The 15,881-nt window shown below is 37.2% G+C and overlaps 2 protein-coding genes across 2 annotated transcripts in view; both read right to left on the bottom strand.

Annotated features, from left to right (window-relative positions):
• The window catches only part of LOC135687033 (uncharacterized), a 34,582-nt gene that overhangs the window by 7,900 nt on the left and 10,801 nt on the right, over window positions 1–15,881 (bottom strand). The window contains exons 7-17 of the mRNA XM_089114663.1: window positions 15,175–15,254; window positions 5,253–5,372; window positions 4,596–4,668; window positions 3,556–3,592; window positions 3,155–3,220; window positions 2,712–2,784; window positions 2,250–2,358; window positions 1,350–1,393; window positions 1,032–1,101; window positions 576–607; window positions 233–306 (exon numbers count right to left, since the gene is read on the bottom strand). Of these exons, the coding sequence (XP_088970789.1) occupies window positions 233–306; window positions 576–607; window positions 1,032–1,101; window positions 1,350–1,393; window positions 2,250–2,358; window positions 2,712–2,784; window positions 3,155–3,220; window positions 3,556–3,592; window positions 4,596–4,668; window positions 5,253–5,372; window positions 15,175–15,254 (778 nt within the window). The remainder of the gene's footprint in view (window positions 1–232; window positions 307–575; window positions 608–1,031; window positions 1,102–1,349; window positions 1,394–2,249; window positions 2,359–2,711; window positions 2,785–3,154; window positions 3,221–3,555; window positions 3,593–4,595; window positions 4,669–5,252; window positions 5,373–15,174; window positions 15,255–15,881) is intronic.
• Window positions 6,110–7,387, bottom strand: LOC135687038 (uncharacterized). Its single transcript, XM_065203472.2, has one exon. It carries the CDS (start codon window positions 7,298–7,300, stop codon window positions 6,431–6,433), a length of 870 nt encoding a protein of 289 aa, XP_065059544.2. The 5' UTR covers window positions 7,301–7,387; the 3' UTR covers window positions 6,110–6,430.

Genomic DNA, 15,881 nt, shown 5'->3' with positions numbered 1-15,881 from the left:
TTTTTCTTTTTTGTATACTTGAATTAATTTTTGTTTTACTTTCTGTCGTTGGTAAGCAAAGAAGCAAACCTTTTTAGTGATTTACATGGCAAAAACTCACTGACTTCGTGTGTTTTGTCACATTGGATGGTACAGGTAAATTAACAGTGAATTTGAGTTTTGCTTTTCATTGAATAAAACGAGTTATATACACAATTACTACTAGAAAAGAGAATTGATAATAAACACTTACTTGTTGTTTGAGTAATGCCAACGTTTGGGCATGAATTTATCATATTTGGAAAAGGCTTGAAAATTACTTTTGCACTGAAAAAAAAGTTTTTTTACAAACACACGTCCAGCTTCAAAGAAGGCTTTCTGAAAATTCATCTACAATAACTGTCGTACAGTTATAGCCAACAAAAATTTAAACGAAAGAAAATGAATTCAAGTCTAAATTGTGTGTGTTGCTTACTCTTGAAATAAATAATCATTAGTACTCCTTTGCAAAAATGCAGAGAAGTTTCGGAACGATCGTAAGTGTCTATTAGGCTGCGAAATATCATGAGTACAAGCAAAAAAAGAGATTCACGTACCTTCATCCGCTTTACAAATGCATTTGCATCGTCTGTTAAAGGGAAATGTTCGAGAAAGTTTATAAGGAGACTTCTTTAAACAAAAACAAGAGTAATTTGTTATGAAATAAACGGTATAGATATTATTTATAATTGTGATGATAATAATGATGATGTTATATGATTAGTGACAATTGATAATGATTATGATTGGAGATTGGAGATCATTTACGATCTTATGATCGCGATCATAATTGAAGATGTTATATGATTGGTGACAATTGATAATGATTATGATTGGAGATTGGAGATAATTTACGATCTTATGATCGCGATCATAATCTATAATAATTATTTGATTATTTGATGATTATTTCTGATCATTTATGATGACTATGATCACAATCATGATTGGTGATGATTATGAAGATGATGTCGATCAAACGATTCATCACAATGAATGCGAACAATAACAACCTTTCTTTTTGGTATAGATAGCCATGAAAGGTCCTGTGCCATTCACTGAGATATTATGTACAGGAATCATCTACAAAGAAACACAAGATTCTTAAGTCGAAGATTCAAATTACATGAAGTAGTAAGAGAGCTTAAACAAGTTAATCACGGGTCTGTAATCGACGGAAAGCACGATAGCAAGGGTAATCAGATGTCACATGAACAAAACAAAGACTTAGCGACAACAAAATGTTGCTGAAACTTTCTAAATGACAAACTATACAAGACAAATACCAATACAACAGAAATAAAAAGGAACAACAAAAACAACAGAGTTACCGTATCCAAATAAACAGATTTTGAACAAGATATGTTTGACATGCCTGAAATTTAACGCGTAAAATTAAAAAGCAATGCAACAAAGATTTGCGTAAAAAGTTCTCGAGCATTAAGGACTAAACGGAAACACAGCGTGAACTGAACACTTATACGAGTTATTTCATAAGCGATTACATGCACTGAAACACATCATTGAATGCAAGGCTTTTATTTAGGCCCTGAAGGCAAGAAATAATTTGTAAATTTTAAGTTCGTAAGATAACTGTTACTGTTCATATCAATGTCTGCTTTGAATTGTGTAGTTGATCAAAACAACAAATACAGCTGCAGAAATAAAATAGTTATGCTTTTTTGGAATGAAAACTAACATCTTTGGCGCAAATTACTTGTTAGAAAGAATAAACTGATTGTCAGTGATCAAAAGCGATGTTGTATCTGGAGAGGCAACTGTAACAAGCAGCCGCATTTTACGTGCCTATTATTGTGAAAATGTCATCCCATAAAAAGTTCTAAGTAACATACAGTAAATGGATAAAAATAAGGCACACCGAAACGAACCGAGTAGAGACAACAACCAACACAACACAATTAAAATGAGAAAAAAAACTGAGAGTTCTCCCCTGTATGCAGGGCTTCCTCAGAGCTAGAGAAGCACCTGCTGTAATTTCAAATAAGTGATCGTCCAACTTCCAAAGGCTCTGGTTTACAGAGGCTTAAACAAACCATGCAATATAAAATCACAAATAATCTTAAACGACTCCTTTATAGAATTTTACTTTTATTAGAAGTTTACACAGTTATTTTCCGAGATCAACAGGCAATATGTTGTAAAAGTAAACTCGCTTAGCTCAAAGATAGATATCTTCTATTACTAATAGCAGTATTGATAAAAGTACAAACCGTGATCTGATACAATGATGATATTTGTGCACTCTACTAAGCCACGTTTCTCTATGCCATTGACAAGTTCTCCAACCATATCATCCACTCTTTTGATACCAGCGTTGTTCTGAGGGATCAGTAATAGAATAATGGGTTCTACGTTTTCTATGTAATATCTATGTTCAAAGAGGTAAAGGCAAGTCCCATATATGATCTATAGAAAGGTACCCCATGGCTGGAATCGAGCATTGGTTCCAACCTGCGACCTTCAAGACTTCGGTCAAGTGCTCTAGCCACTTCACCTCACCCATGACAAAAAGTTATGATTGCGAAGGAGAGAATTTAGTCACGTGACTCAGTACAATCAATCTTGTAGTTGCTATTTTGTTTAATACGAATATACCCAAGGAGAAAATAGCTCTTCGTTATGGCCAGATTTGTAATAATCTACATAAGACACTTGTGGTGGGCTAACGTTACCTGCGAGCTGTCAGGGCCAAATTTATGTCCAGGTGTATCAGGATAGGCTGCGTACAGTGAAATAAAATACGGTCTGGAAGAAGGTAAGAAAAAGTTCTTTTCAGTTTTCAAGCAACAAGCGATCGAATTTAAATGGTAGTTCTTGCCATGTAGGCTATTGGCATAAGAAGCATACAACTATCACAAAAGTTTTCAATCAATTTGAAGGCGTTTCAATGGTTACAAGCGCAGTGGAATGCCGAGATGAAGTGTTACTCACTTGTCAGTGTTGCAAACGCACCAAATGAAAGAGAGGGCAAGGTAAAAACAGACAATTTCTAATATTACACCGGTGCTGGTGAGAAATCATTTCAACAGTTACTGCAAAGGTTTTGTATTGTATGAAAATCGTTTGGTTGTTCTTTCTTTTGTCCAAAAAAACAGAAAACTGGTATAAAACATGCCTCGTTGAAGGATCCATGTCCAACCATCTCAAAGCTTGGTCGACTCTGCTTGAAAAGTTTGCCTTTCTGAAAAAAACATATACAAAATTTTAGACCTTGAGAGAGCAAGAGAAATGTGTTTCTTTATGTTTAGCTGCTTTGCCTCTTTTTTGCCATTAAATGAAAAAAAAACAAGCATTGAAAAGTCTAAACAGCCCGGAACTAGAAGTACTTGGTTCTTCCTGAAACTTCCCAAGTCAAGGCTTAGTTAAAAATGATATTTTCGGTAAGATGAACTAATTCTAAAATGATAAGCAAAGAATTCAAAGTCAAAGAGCGAGTCTCGAAGCGAACCTCTGCAGAAAGGTAAAAAGTCAATGAAAGGTAAACAAAATAATTCATTCAAAATACTTCTTGCATACCCGCCATCATATGGCACCCAGTAGTCAGGCTGTTTATCTGCAAAGAAAACCCATAGAAAACGTTAAAACAAAACTATTATACGAAGCAACTATCTAACATAAATCCATTTCAACTTATAAGCTAGACACAGAGATACTACATCTAGTGCCTACAGGAAGATTGGGCAATCACAAAATATTTTTCACCGTTAATTTTTTAACTTAATGTTTTGTCAATTTTACACGCAGCACGACCACTCTCAGTATGCTTAAAACCCTACGTAATCAGACCATTGCACCAGGAAAACCACGATGATGCTTGATAGAAGAGTAAAAAATCCAAAAATGGCCAAAGTCTGGCATGACCAAACTTTCAACCAGAGTGTGGAGACTCGCCAGCTCTCTGTACTTCCAGGCGTAGGAATCACGAGGTGTTGTCACGTCGAGAAGAAGGACCAGCGAATGTGACGAATGAGTATAAGCTTCTCAGTGTCCTTAAAAAACTACCTTCGGATGCTAGGTAGAAACAAATACAAACAACATCGCACTATGATGAAATTACAGGATTTGAAACACATTGCGTTTCACAATGTTACACTTTTGCATAGGGTACCAAAACGCATATTACACCGGCATGAGTTCATTTCGGGTCTCATGTAAAGGGCCCCTAATACTGAATCGTCACACTTTGGTTGCGTCCTCCATTTCCCTACATGCTGTTTTCATAAGAACACGTGTCTCCAGTTTGATCCTGGCGTTTCTTATTTTTTCGCATTAATTAAGCCCAACGTGTTTCTTAAAATTTCCTTTCTTACTTTTTAATGGAATTTCCTGTGCATAGCAACGTCTGGACATAACAAGTGCTTGATCAAGTAATTAATGATATTTTGCTTATCGTTTTTCTGTTGCTATTCTTTTTTTCAAATTTTGCTGGTAATTTTATCTCTTGAGTATTGTTGAATTTCAGCAGGCTGATTATTTTTAGACTAAGTCCGACGTTTCTTATAAGAGTTGTTCTTAAAATAAAAGCGTGTATTATACTGCGTTTGTATGTAAGATACCTTTCTCGATATTTTCCGACCAGAAATAGTAAACTGCACTTTTCACTCCTTGCTTCTTGGCAGTCGTCCAGATCTAAGTGAGTAATTGAATTATTGGAAGTTTTAGTGAATCCATAAAAATCGATAAATCCTGTGTCTTTTGAAAGCAATATTTCATGTTCGTCGAATTTTTTTCTTCAAGAAGGAGGAGGAAGTGGTAGAGCTTTATGCAATTAATAAAATAACTATTTTCTCAAAAAAACTTATCCCTATTTGTCGTACAAAGTAAAAAACCCAAAAAATGGATGATTGCACAAAAAGCCCAGGTCATGCAGGGGTATCTCTCTAGCAATTTTAGGAAACAGTGAGATTTCAATGCAAGGTCTTATACGAAAAGAGATTCAATTCAAAAAAGCCCTGAAATGAGCATGGTTTGTGCTTTAAAAACCTTGTTAGACTTTATATTCACTCACGTTAGCAAATGAATTATATTTCATGTTCTGAAAAACTGGGACAAACAGCCATGTTTAATTCGTTGTTAACAGTGAGTGTCTATCCTGTCTGCAAAATTTCCTTCTAGTTGGTGAAATTATAAATTGAAATTATTTCTGATCCCATAATTGTAATCGACTTTGGAACTTTAAATAATTTGTAAATTATCAGTGTAACAAAAATCACCGGTTCTCCAAGCCACCATTTCCCCTCCTTCGACGTTGATGTCCAGTATGCAAATGATTCGTTCTTATCTCCGCTCAAAAATGAATTGCCAACGATGCCATGCGATTCTGGGTACAGCCCCTAGGTAAACAGCAGAAAATCACTTCCTAGCCTAATGGTATGCAACAGGCCAGGGGTGTAATAGAGGTCTCAGGGGGGGTGGGCCTTTTTTGTTCATGCTGAAAAGTACCTTTGCTATTGTTTTTGCAACTTTTTTCGCTACTGCTCCATTTGTTATTTTGATAACCCTACGTTTATTTAACAAGCATCAAAAGTGTCTTTTATTTTGATGATCATAAGAATCATTAACCGAAGTCTGGAAATGTGCCTAACCATCCTCTGGACAGTTTCCTAAAACTTAATAATCTTTCTCAGAAAACAGAGAAAACAATACTGGGTTACTTTAATTTCATGTTTCCTTTGACCTTTCTCGCAGTCTTTAGCCATATAATGGCCGAGGGGCAAATCACTCCGTGGAGTTCTCGTACAACTTTGCTCGAAATCCGAATTTTTATCAGTAAATCTCCAGAGATAATTTGTTTTGTGGAAATTTCGTACGCTTCTTACAAAAGTGAATTACTCCTCAGTCAGTATATTTCATCATGTGTACCGGGGTCTCGTTACAAACCCCAATTTTCTGATAGCGAAATCGAAATCCCTTCTTTCCCCTAATAGCCAATTTTTTTGCTTGTAAACAATGTCTTGCATAGCTAATGAATACAACCTATGTCAAATTCATGATTATCGTGATAATGATTGTCAAATTCACTGAATTATCGTGAACTTTGTACAGAAAGTCACCAAAAAACTCAATCACGTTGAAAAACTTAAAATTGATCATCATGATCAATTTTCATTTTTTACAAAAATAAACAAATTTAAATATGTACATTTTTTTAGAAATCGTTTTATTCGTCTAATTTCATTTAAAGCAAACTAATAATACAGGACTACCAAAGAAAAAACTATAGCAGAGAATCATAAATATTGTAGGTGATTTGTCAAGCTTTCAGCGATAACGTATAACTTGAATGCAATTTTGGCTAACAGGCAATCTATTCAAATTTAAACATATAGCTCTTAGGTGAAGTATTATGCCTAATCTGGATGTCTTAATAGTTCCAAGTCCATCATCGCCGTTACATTACATCTGATACCCTCCTTCTTTTTCTGTTTAATTCTTGGACAACAATCAGAGCAATACGCGCTATGAGAAGCAGAGCCGAGACGATAAGAAGTGCCAGATCGAAGGCTTGGTTTCCCTGCCCGCCGGACCAGTGGGCCTTCAAGACGCCACTTAGTGCAATAATAAGGACGATGTACTCTGCAAGGACGTATCTTGTGTATTCCTGATACACAAAGTTCTCCAGAATAAACCACAGGATTGCGACAGAAAGAATAATAGCAAGGGATGCTGTGGCGGCCTTGCTGCCGTCCATACCAATGTTATATTCAAGGTATATCGTAAGGTTGATGCAAGTGGCAATTGATACCCACGTTGCGTAGAAGAGAATGCCATTTTGAATTAGAATGCGAGTGCACCACACATCAACAAGGTTCGGCTTTCCCCCTTTGCTTTCCATCTTCTTAAGATACTGATAGAGGCCATCAGCTGCATTGATCAAACTCAGAACTAAAGTCAAAGCAATGCCAAAAATGAGAGCCAGTGACAATCCAAACTGTTCTCTCGCCCAAGCAAACAACCAGAGGGCGTTACAGGCACTTGATAGGATGAAGTAGCTGAAGAACTTGGCTGGCAATATGTCCCCAAAACTTTTTCGAACATTAAGGGTGAGCGAGTAGAGAGTCCAGGCAACTTGCAATGCGTAGATGACTCCCCAAATGGCGAATGTAGCATCACTAGGTGTTATTTCAGTCGGATATTGCCTTGAAACGTTAACCTGCGTCCGTGGAAAGAGCTGTGATGGCTTCGTTGAGAAGAAGCTGATAACAAGGAGGCCAATCAAAATAAGAAAATTCACACCAATGAGAACCCTCTTGGCCAACATGGCTGCCAAATTCTGTGACAGAGTGAGATATTGTTACACTGGCACTTCTAGACTGTGACTGCTCTCTTGAACTAATGAAGTCAATCTTATACGTTTTGAAAGTTGTATAAATATTTCTTCAGGCACATGATCAAGGGTAATCCCCATTTTCACTCATGTATTACAGATTACGTCCAGACACGATTCTCATGCTCGTAACGTGCGAAAGGAATCATTTTTCATTTCTATTTTTATTGTCATTCAGTTATTGAAAGCATAAAAAAGGAAATGAATAGAGGTTCACTCTGACGCCAAGATAAAGGCTAAGATAAAAAGCGTCTTTGCCGCGAGCAGGATGAAGGGGGGCTTTTTGAGTTGTTAACAAAAACATTGTCTTGAACCCTTTTAGAGAGTCCTTCACATTTTCAAATTCAGTTCGGTTAAACGCTGTGAATTTCTGCAAAAAAAACTTTTACACGAAGCCCATGGGGCTGTATCAAGAATAAAAAGTTGCTAAACTGTAACGCAAATCAGCAAGAATTAAAACAGGAAGATTTCTGAAAAAAGAAAATAAAAATGAAACGCAAAATGTGTAATCTAAAAACCTAGTTCCAAATTCCAGTTTCGAAACTTTAAAAGCAAGGGGTTATTGCTGTGTATGGAGTGTTGAAAATTGATGTCAATTCTTACAGGGGTAGAAAAGGTGACAGAATTCTTTGGGACCGGGAGGGAATATAATAAAGCTAATAGGTAAAATAAGCTAATAGGCTTTAGAAAAGTGAAAAATTCTATTTTGCGTGGTTTATCTCTAAAATATGGCGACGAAAACTGATATCAGTAAAGGAGGGCTACAATTTACCAAATGTTGACAAGGGCAACTGTTGCAAGAGCAAAAAATTGCTTTGCATAGTAGAGAAATGACAAATGAAATGACTTGTAATCGGCCAGCAACTATTGCCGGTTTCTTATGGACGGTTTTTTGAAAAATGTGTGTAAATCTCTAGATCTTTGCACTTTGAGTTTGGTTGGAAAACGGCCATAGAATCCAAAGAAAAGTAACATTACAACACGATAAGATGGTTCAAAGTCCTAATTGCAAAAGGATATCTTCTGAAGCCAAAGTTCATACGAAGATTCCCCCAAAATTCTGCACGTGTTTATACGAAATGCAACAAAATTGTTGTGTAATGATGAGGACAAACAAGCTTATATAACTGCTTGTTTCTACTGACGCTGAGCACTATGAACATGTGACACTTTCTGGGCAGTATCAGTGATGGAATCAGTACAATATCAAACTGGACAGTATCAGTGAGGTAGGGAGAAACTTCAAAGGGGACCTGACATTGATGAAAAGGGGCATATATCACGGTCATGGCCTCCAACGAAGGGGGCTGGGGCTGCCATGGCCCCTCCAGTTTTTTGCAAAACAATAGAGCTTTTTAAAAAATCTTTTGTTATGATTGTTGAAATCTCCCTTGGTCACCCCCACTTTCCAACCTGCGTCGGAGCCCATAACGGCGAAGCCGTAACGTGACGCCGCTACTTTCCTCATTCCCAGTGGCGTAACTGACGAAGTTTGGGGTTAGAGCATCTCCCAAGGGCCCAAAGTCCTTTGGGGTCCCTAAGGGGACCCTAAAGGTTGTCACGATCAAGGTTTGTTTGCATTAGTTGGTGTAAAAAGTGATTTGAAAAACAAGTATTCTCAAGATAGCATGTTACCTAAAGACACCAAGTTGCAAAACCAGTAGGTTCTTCTAAATGAGACAATTATTTATCCAAGTTTACTGTGTGAAGTCTAGAGCGACTGTTTCGAACTTCACAACCTCAGGGCAGGGAAACCGAGGGGGCGGGGGGCATAGCCCCCCACTTTTCTGCAGAGCTGAAGAAAGATTTTAGGCAAAAGTGTAAATAAATGTAGTATATGATTCTTTAAGTAACTTTGCCTAGTATTCTCTTAAATGTGTCCTTAGCTTTACCTTGGTTGCTATGTCTTTACCTTAGAAGACATACATAAAATTGATATGGGAATTAGATCGAAGAAATCGGTTATTGTCTAAGTTTTATAACGAGTAACAGCTTGGCTTAGCAAATAGATCGAGAAACCTAGTCCAGAATAACTTGATGCCAGCACAAATTGACGGAGTATCTTTTTTCCATTGCCTAAACTTGGCACCCAATGTCTATTTCTTAACGAAAACTTTCTCAGAAACATTACAAAAAGAGAGAAATCAGCTGTTGAAGAAAAAGAAACAGCTGGAAAGAACTTTTTTGAGGATATGAGAAATAAAGTATGGGCAGATTTGTTCTTAAAAAGTATTATCAAGAAAACTTCAGAGTTTGATCGTTTGGATAATCCATTCCTAGGTGTCATCCATAAAGTACGTACGCACTCAGGGGGAGGGGGGAGTCGACCAAAAATCGTACGCTTGCGTACCAGGGGGGAGGGGGTGTAATTGGTATTTAGTACGTACGCTTAAGAAATTCCTAAACGGGAAATTTGAGCCTTGCAAGCTTGCTCATTAATTGTTCATATGGCAGATATTTTAATGGGAAGTTTGTTGCATATTTTCATCCTTCCTAAAATCTGCTCTGTTTCATGAACTTCCGATAAAAACTTTGTAAAAGGCTTTGCCATGAAAAGGGGGGGAGGGGTGGAAGGTAAGAAAGATATAGGCATACGCAGTGTGCCCAAAAAGGAGGGGTATATGAAAAGCGTACATGTGCGTACAAGGGGGGAGGGGGGTTCAAAAAGTTGCTCTCAAACTGCGTACGTACTTTATGGATGACCCCCTACTAAGAAAGAGAAAATATCGACGCAATTATAAACTCTATTTAAACTCAATTTGACAAGCCCAGTTTGAAGGTTTTTCAAATTTTTGTTAAAGCACTTTATTTCCGAAAAAGTTAAGATCAGATGTCACAAAGTTATTTCTTAACTTTACAAAATTGCTTAACTTATTATTTTTAGTTGCTAGTTCTTCTGTTGATATTTCAACGTTAATGTTTTTTATTAATCAGTGTTTCATTTATTTTTCCCCCATCTTATTTCGGGTACTTTTAATATCTAAAAAAAGGCGACACCTTTAGTCAAAATTCATTTTAGATACAATTTCTGGCCATCCCTAAGACACCATAATTCAAAAAATTTCCTTGCCCTTCCTGAGCCCTTTCAAGACTTTGATATTTTGGCGCCTCCACTTTCAAATACGTTTCGCCGGCCCTGAACCTTTAATATGTAATTAAGATTAAATGTCTTCAAAAAGAAATTTATTGATAGAGCAGAAATTAAACATCAAGCAGCTCATTCCAATATAAGGTAAATAGATTTTTTCATTCAACAAATAAAATCACTGAAGGTATCTCAAATCAAGCTGCAGGAAATTCAATTTCTGAAAAGATTTTGATCTCTGATTTGGATTGAAAATAGAATTGTATCTGTCTGGATAAGAAGGATATGAGAACTGTGTAAATACAGGAAGGAGGGTCGAACTTGGTATAGAAAGATTTCTGCATGCCCACGCCCTATCAGGATTCATACAGTTTATGCTTGTTTGTCAGTCTATCCAGTGAATTTGAATTTTTCTTGGTAACTACAAAAAGGGGCCAAAATGTCATTAATGTTCACCTCGGTTACAAACCAAAACGCTCATCGAGGTCTTTAGTTTGTTAAAAAGATCGCATTGAGCAAAATAAAGAGAGCAACCCCAACAAAGTAAAAAAAAGGATTGAGCAGCTTTCGAAAAAAAAATTGAATTTTCAATAAAAACTTTTGAAAAAACTGAGGGGCAAACAAGGGGCAACGAAAATTTCTGGGGGGGGCGTGCCCCTCCCCTGGAACTGGGTCTATCATTTAATACATTTCATTGCATTTTTTTTGTTGACGATTTTTCATAACCTGAATTATTTTTCTGCTGGAACTGACCACTATTAGCCTCACTGAGCACATAACTCCATTAATCAGTTACCGGTGGTAACAACATTGAAGGTCCAGATATTGTAATGTTGTTACCGGCTGTAAAAACATTGAAGGTCCAGATATTTACCATTATCGCATAAAGCAACTTATTCCTTTCCCTTTTTCTTTCTCACTTCGAATATTGGGCCTTGACTAGACATTCCACCTGAATAGTATTTGTAAAATAAGAGGGTTCAAAGCAGAGAAAGGTGCTATGAAATGTTAAGTTATGTAAATATGATTTGATTTTTCTTGAGCCAATCGGGGGGATGTGGTGGCATAAAAATTCCCGAGGGGGATACCCCGGACCCTCTTTCCTTTTCCATCCGCAAAAGTCACCCTTTTCGCCCTCACATACCTCCGGCATCTCTTCTTTTTATTTGGCTCCCATTCATCAAAGATTTTAAGGCACTATATTACAGTTCTGTTAATTAAATACTTTTGACCCCTCCATTTTGAATCTTGTGGCGTCGTCCACGTTATGAAGGCCGGTAGTCAGTAGATAATCATGTCCATTGATTTCGAGCAGTTACCAGATTGTCAACATCTATCGTATCATTTTACTATCTGAAATTGTTTTTTCCTCGTCGATCCTTCAATCTTTTCATCGCATCGTGTATTTTACTTGCTGTTTCTATTTTTGCCCGGATTTTGGAAAAATATGATTGTGCAAGGGCCCCGAACTACTCCGTTACGCCACTGCTCTGCTCGGGCCTGGGAGTCTGGGGGAGTAAAGACTCTACAATGTGGTTTATTGGCAAAAAAAGGACGCTTTCGCGATTAGGAGCTTTTTCATAGGTAATCTACCAGATATACCAGGGCAGGCGGAACGTACTTAAAAGAGGAGGGGCCAAAATATCAAAGCTTTGAAAGTTGGAGCCAAGAAAATTTTTAGAAATATGGAATCTTTGGGGCCCTCAGGGATAGCCAGCAGAAACTGTACCTAAAATCAACTTTGACTGTACGACAGAGTGGCTCACAAAGAGCTAAGTTCTAGAGGACTGTATACATTCGATATAAATGTGATATAAATAGATGAATACTTTGACGCGCGAGAGAAAAAAGGAAAGGAATCACCTGGTTGTTTTTAGAAATTATCTTAACATCATATAACATCATACAGCAGGAAAGCAGTTGAAAGAGAATCAGGAGCGGATCCAGAGCAAATTTGAAGGAGGGGCAGTTGGTAGTGGGGGCGCTGAAAAATTTTCAAAAATTGGTTACGAGAGTACGCTGTATACAACAATTTCAGATACCTTTTCAGAATAAACAACATAACTTTGAGGTAATCCTTGAAGCAAATTAACCTATCGGTCCAAGAACCTTTTTCATCTGATTCTCACTCTTCAAAGGGGGCGCACAATTTCCAAAAAGGGGCGCCAGACTTGCTTCAACTCGTTGAGGGAGGGGCAACTAGTTACCCCCCCCCCCCCCCCCCTCAAATCCACCACTGAAGAGAATCACAAGTCTACTCTGCTTGACATCGATCGATATATTTCACATTATAGTTTTATCAAATTATAGAGTTAAGCCTCTTTCGTAAGAGTGTCAATATGCGACGTTCCGCAAGAGTTTTAAGAGACGACCGTTCCGCAAGAGTTTCCAGATAAGAATGTTCTCTAAAGTTTAGATGAAAAGTTCCGTTTTTGCCACACCTACTAACAATGTAGCCTCGCTTTCAGTGTTTCCTCACTAACATCAAAATATCAATCGAAGAACTATCAACTAAAAATAAACGACTAAGCAATTGTGAAAAATAAACGATCTTCAATTTTTCGGGAATAAAGTGCTTTTAGCAAAGAAGACTCTGGATCTGAAAAACTTTCAGACTGTGCTGGTCAAAACGAGCTTTAATAAAATTTATAATAACGTCTAGATTTCTCATTTTCAGTAGGAATGGATAATCGATACAATCAAACTTTGAAGCATTCTTGATAACACTGTAAAAGAACAAACTGCCGTTTCTTAATTTCTCATATCCTCAAAACTTTCCTTTCCAGCAATTTATTTTTCTTCAACAGTAAACTTCTCTCTTTTTGTAACGAGAAATTTTCCGTTACAAATATCCAAAACTATTTAGCTGTTACTCGTTGTTCAACATGGACACTGACTGAATTTTTTTCGATCAAAATCCCAATATTTTCAATGTCTTACAGAATGGTTGGCACAGTTACTAACAGAATGGTAGAATTAATTTCTTTCCATTTTGAAAAGAAAATTGTTCAGCTCTGCAGAAAAGTGGGGGGCCATGGCCATTCCCCCCCCCCCCCCAGTTTCGCCGGCCGTGCATATCCAAGTAAAAGGGTCAGTTTGGGAAGTCATTCGCACATTTTTCATAACAATGGAGTAGAGAACGCGATAGGTTAACGGTTCTGAAACCTGAATGAAATTTGATGTTGCCTTAAGAATGTTAGTAACTGAATAAAAAGGTAACTGTTCGTGATCTTATGGGAAGAATTGCGGTTGTTCTCCATTTGATCTCTATAAAATTGCTGGTTCACTTAGATATTAAGAAGGCTTACTGGCTTACTATACAAAATTCCCCCTCATTTAAAATACATGTTTCTGTCTTTGATTTCTAAAATGCTTTAACGCGGTCTGAAGCACATTTTGCTGTATATGTGTGACCATGTGAAAGAACTTCCCATTGATCCGCGTGTTCACGTTTGCTCGCGTTTGATTTCCTTACTCGTAAGAATCAAATTCTGTTTCATATATTTCAAATTCTAAGGAGATCACAGTCAAAGGTCCTTCAAGCCGTAAAATACTAGGCACACTTGATCCAGGGCATTCTTCGTCCATCATAGGATCATAAGCAACATGGCTGTTTTAACCTGATCAAAATCATTAATATAGATTCTCTTAGCTATTATATAAGACAGCCAGTTACTATACCTATGCTCAACAAAACTTGAACATTTCAGTTCAAAATTTACAGCCTGTTGCAGTTTGAGACTTAAGGGAATGTTTTTGTGAAATTGAATGTTTTTAAAAGGGCCTTGCACTGCCATCTTGTATAAATGGCGTCTCTGCAAGTAATCTGGGTACGACTAGAACATTCTCAGCCAACCGACACAGGCATAGGAGACACTGGGGCTGAGGGATGCAGCCCCCTTTTTCAGGCAATATTCATCTCATGTCAGGCCCAGCTCGGGCAGTTAATGAAGCCATAATATTCGGGCAAGATCCATACTAAGCCCCTCAAAACATTTTTCATCCGTTATAAGCGCCCCCCCCCCCTAGACGCCTTCAATCCGCTACGTCCATGGCCAGAGATTATTTTCTTAGAAAGTAGTGAGAAACCCAAAAGTTGACAAATGAGTTTCAATCGAAACATATCAGTGAGTAAAAGTAAGTCTTTAATTGCTTATGCTTTGTTTCTTTTGGATGAAAGCACCTTTGAGCATTTTCACTTGACAACACTTACACCAACAAATATATTTTCTGTAATGGTCAAACCTTTTATCAAACTTATCTTTAGGAAACTTTGCTTCAGATTTATTTGATCTGAAAGCGAGCGGAGCAAGGGGTTCAGCATAGTGGGGAGGGGAGGTGTGTGTACAATGAAAAACAAACACTGCTCGGTAAAATTTATAAGGGTGTACGCCCCGAAGCCTCCTGAATCCGGCTCTTGTCTATTGCGTAGTTTGCAAAACATGGCAAGGCGAAAAAGGGAAAATGTCACTCCTTTTTTTGACAAATCAAACGAAGTTGAATGTTTTGACTTTTTTGAAATCGAGTGCAACAAATTTACCATGACACTTTTTAAATTCGTTGAAAATAAGTAAAATACATGAATGTTAAATTCGTTAAAATAAATGAATGAATGAATGAATGAATGTGAATAAATCATAATTGAATTCCGGTAAACCGGGTAAACCAGATCTAAGATTATATTTCTAGATTATAGAAGATTATAGAAAGAGAATCCACTTACAGTAACTATGCTGCGAAGATTTGGATACGACTTGGTAGGGAACTGGCTTCTCATTCTCTTTGCACGAATGCCACTTTTCGCTTTGTAGAAAAAAGGTATCTTCTAAGAAGATAGTCTCAAGTCTTAGACTTGCCAGACTTCGTACGGAGGTAATTTAATTGAAAGAAATAAAGAAACTGATGCGTAGAGTCCAGAAAAGTTTCATCCATCCTCTATCTTACGAATCAAACAACTTGGAAACAATTCTCTAAAGTCTAAATAATAATAAAAAGAAGATGCGTAGGCACGGCGATTTGGTTTATTTCCAATGTCCTTTCTATGCATAGCAAACGCACCATCTTCTAAGAATATGGACTACATAAGGATTCACTTGCCTTATCTTAAATCCTCAGTTGAATAGCAAAAGCACCAATAAAAAAGTTACAATATTTATACACTTGCGAATAGCTTTTATACCTCCGTTTCCCTAGACCCATACCTCTAGAGGACCCCTACCCTTGCAAATTAAAATAGTGGAAATGTTTTACAAATCTTTGTGACAAGAACTCAAATTTGTGTGGCATCAGGGTTGGATGCTAAGTCGAAGGCCTTTGCGTACTTATGAAGCCATAGTACAGTACGCTCTCATGACAAAACCAGGATCATTAAGTTCTTGAATAGAATTTCACGTTTAGAAATGAAAAATAGCATTTTACGTTTAGAAATGA

This window comes from Rhopilema esculentum, chromosome 20, assembly GCF_057945365.1.
Source record: "Rhopilema esculentum isolate cy_ngs chromosome 20, ASM5794536v1, whole genome shotgun sequence".
Lineage (NCBI taxonomy): Eukaryota > Metazoa > Cnidaria > Scyphozoa > Rhizostomeae > Rhizostomatidae > Rhopilema > Rhopilema esculentum.
The sequence above is the reverse complement of the archived record's forward strand: the minus strand, read 5'-3'. Positions and strand labels throughout refer to the sequence as shown.

What these genes read in the sequence shown, in the direction of transcription:
- LOC135687038 (XM_065203472.2), bottom strand. Translation starts at nt 7,300, where the DNA reads ATGTTGGCCAAGAGGGTTCTCATTGGTGTGAATTTTCTTATTTTGATT.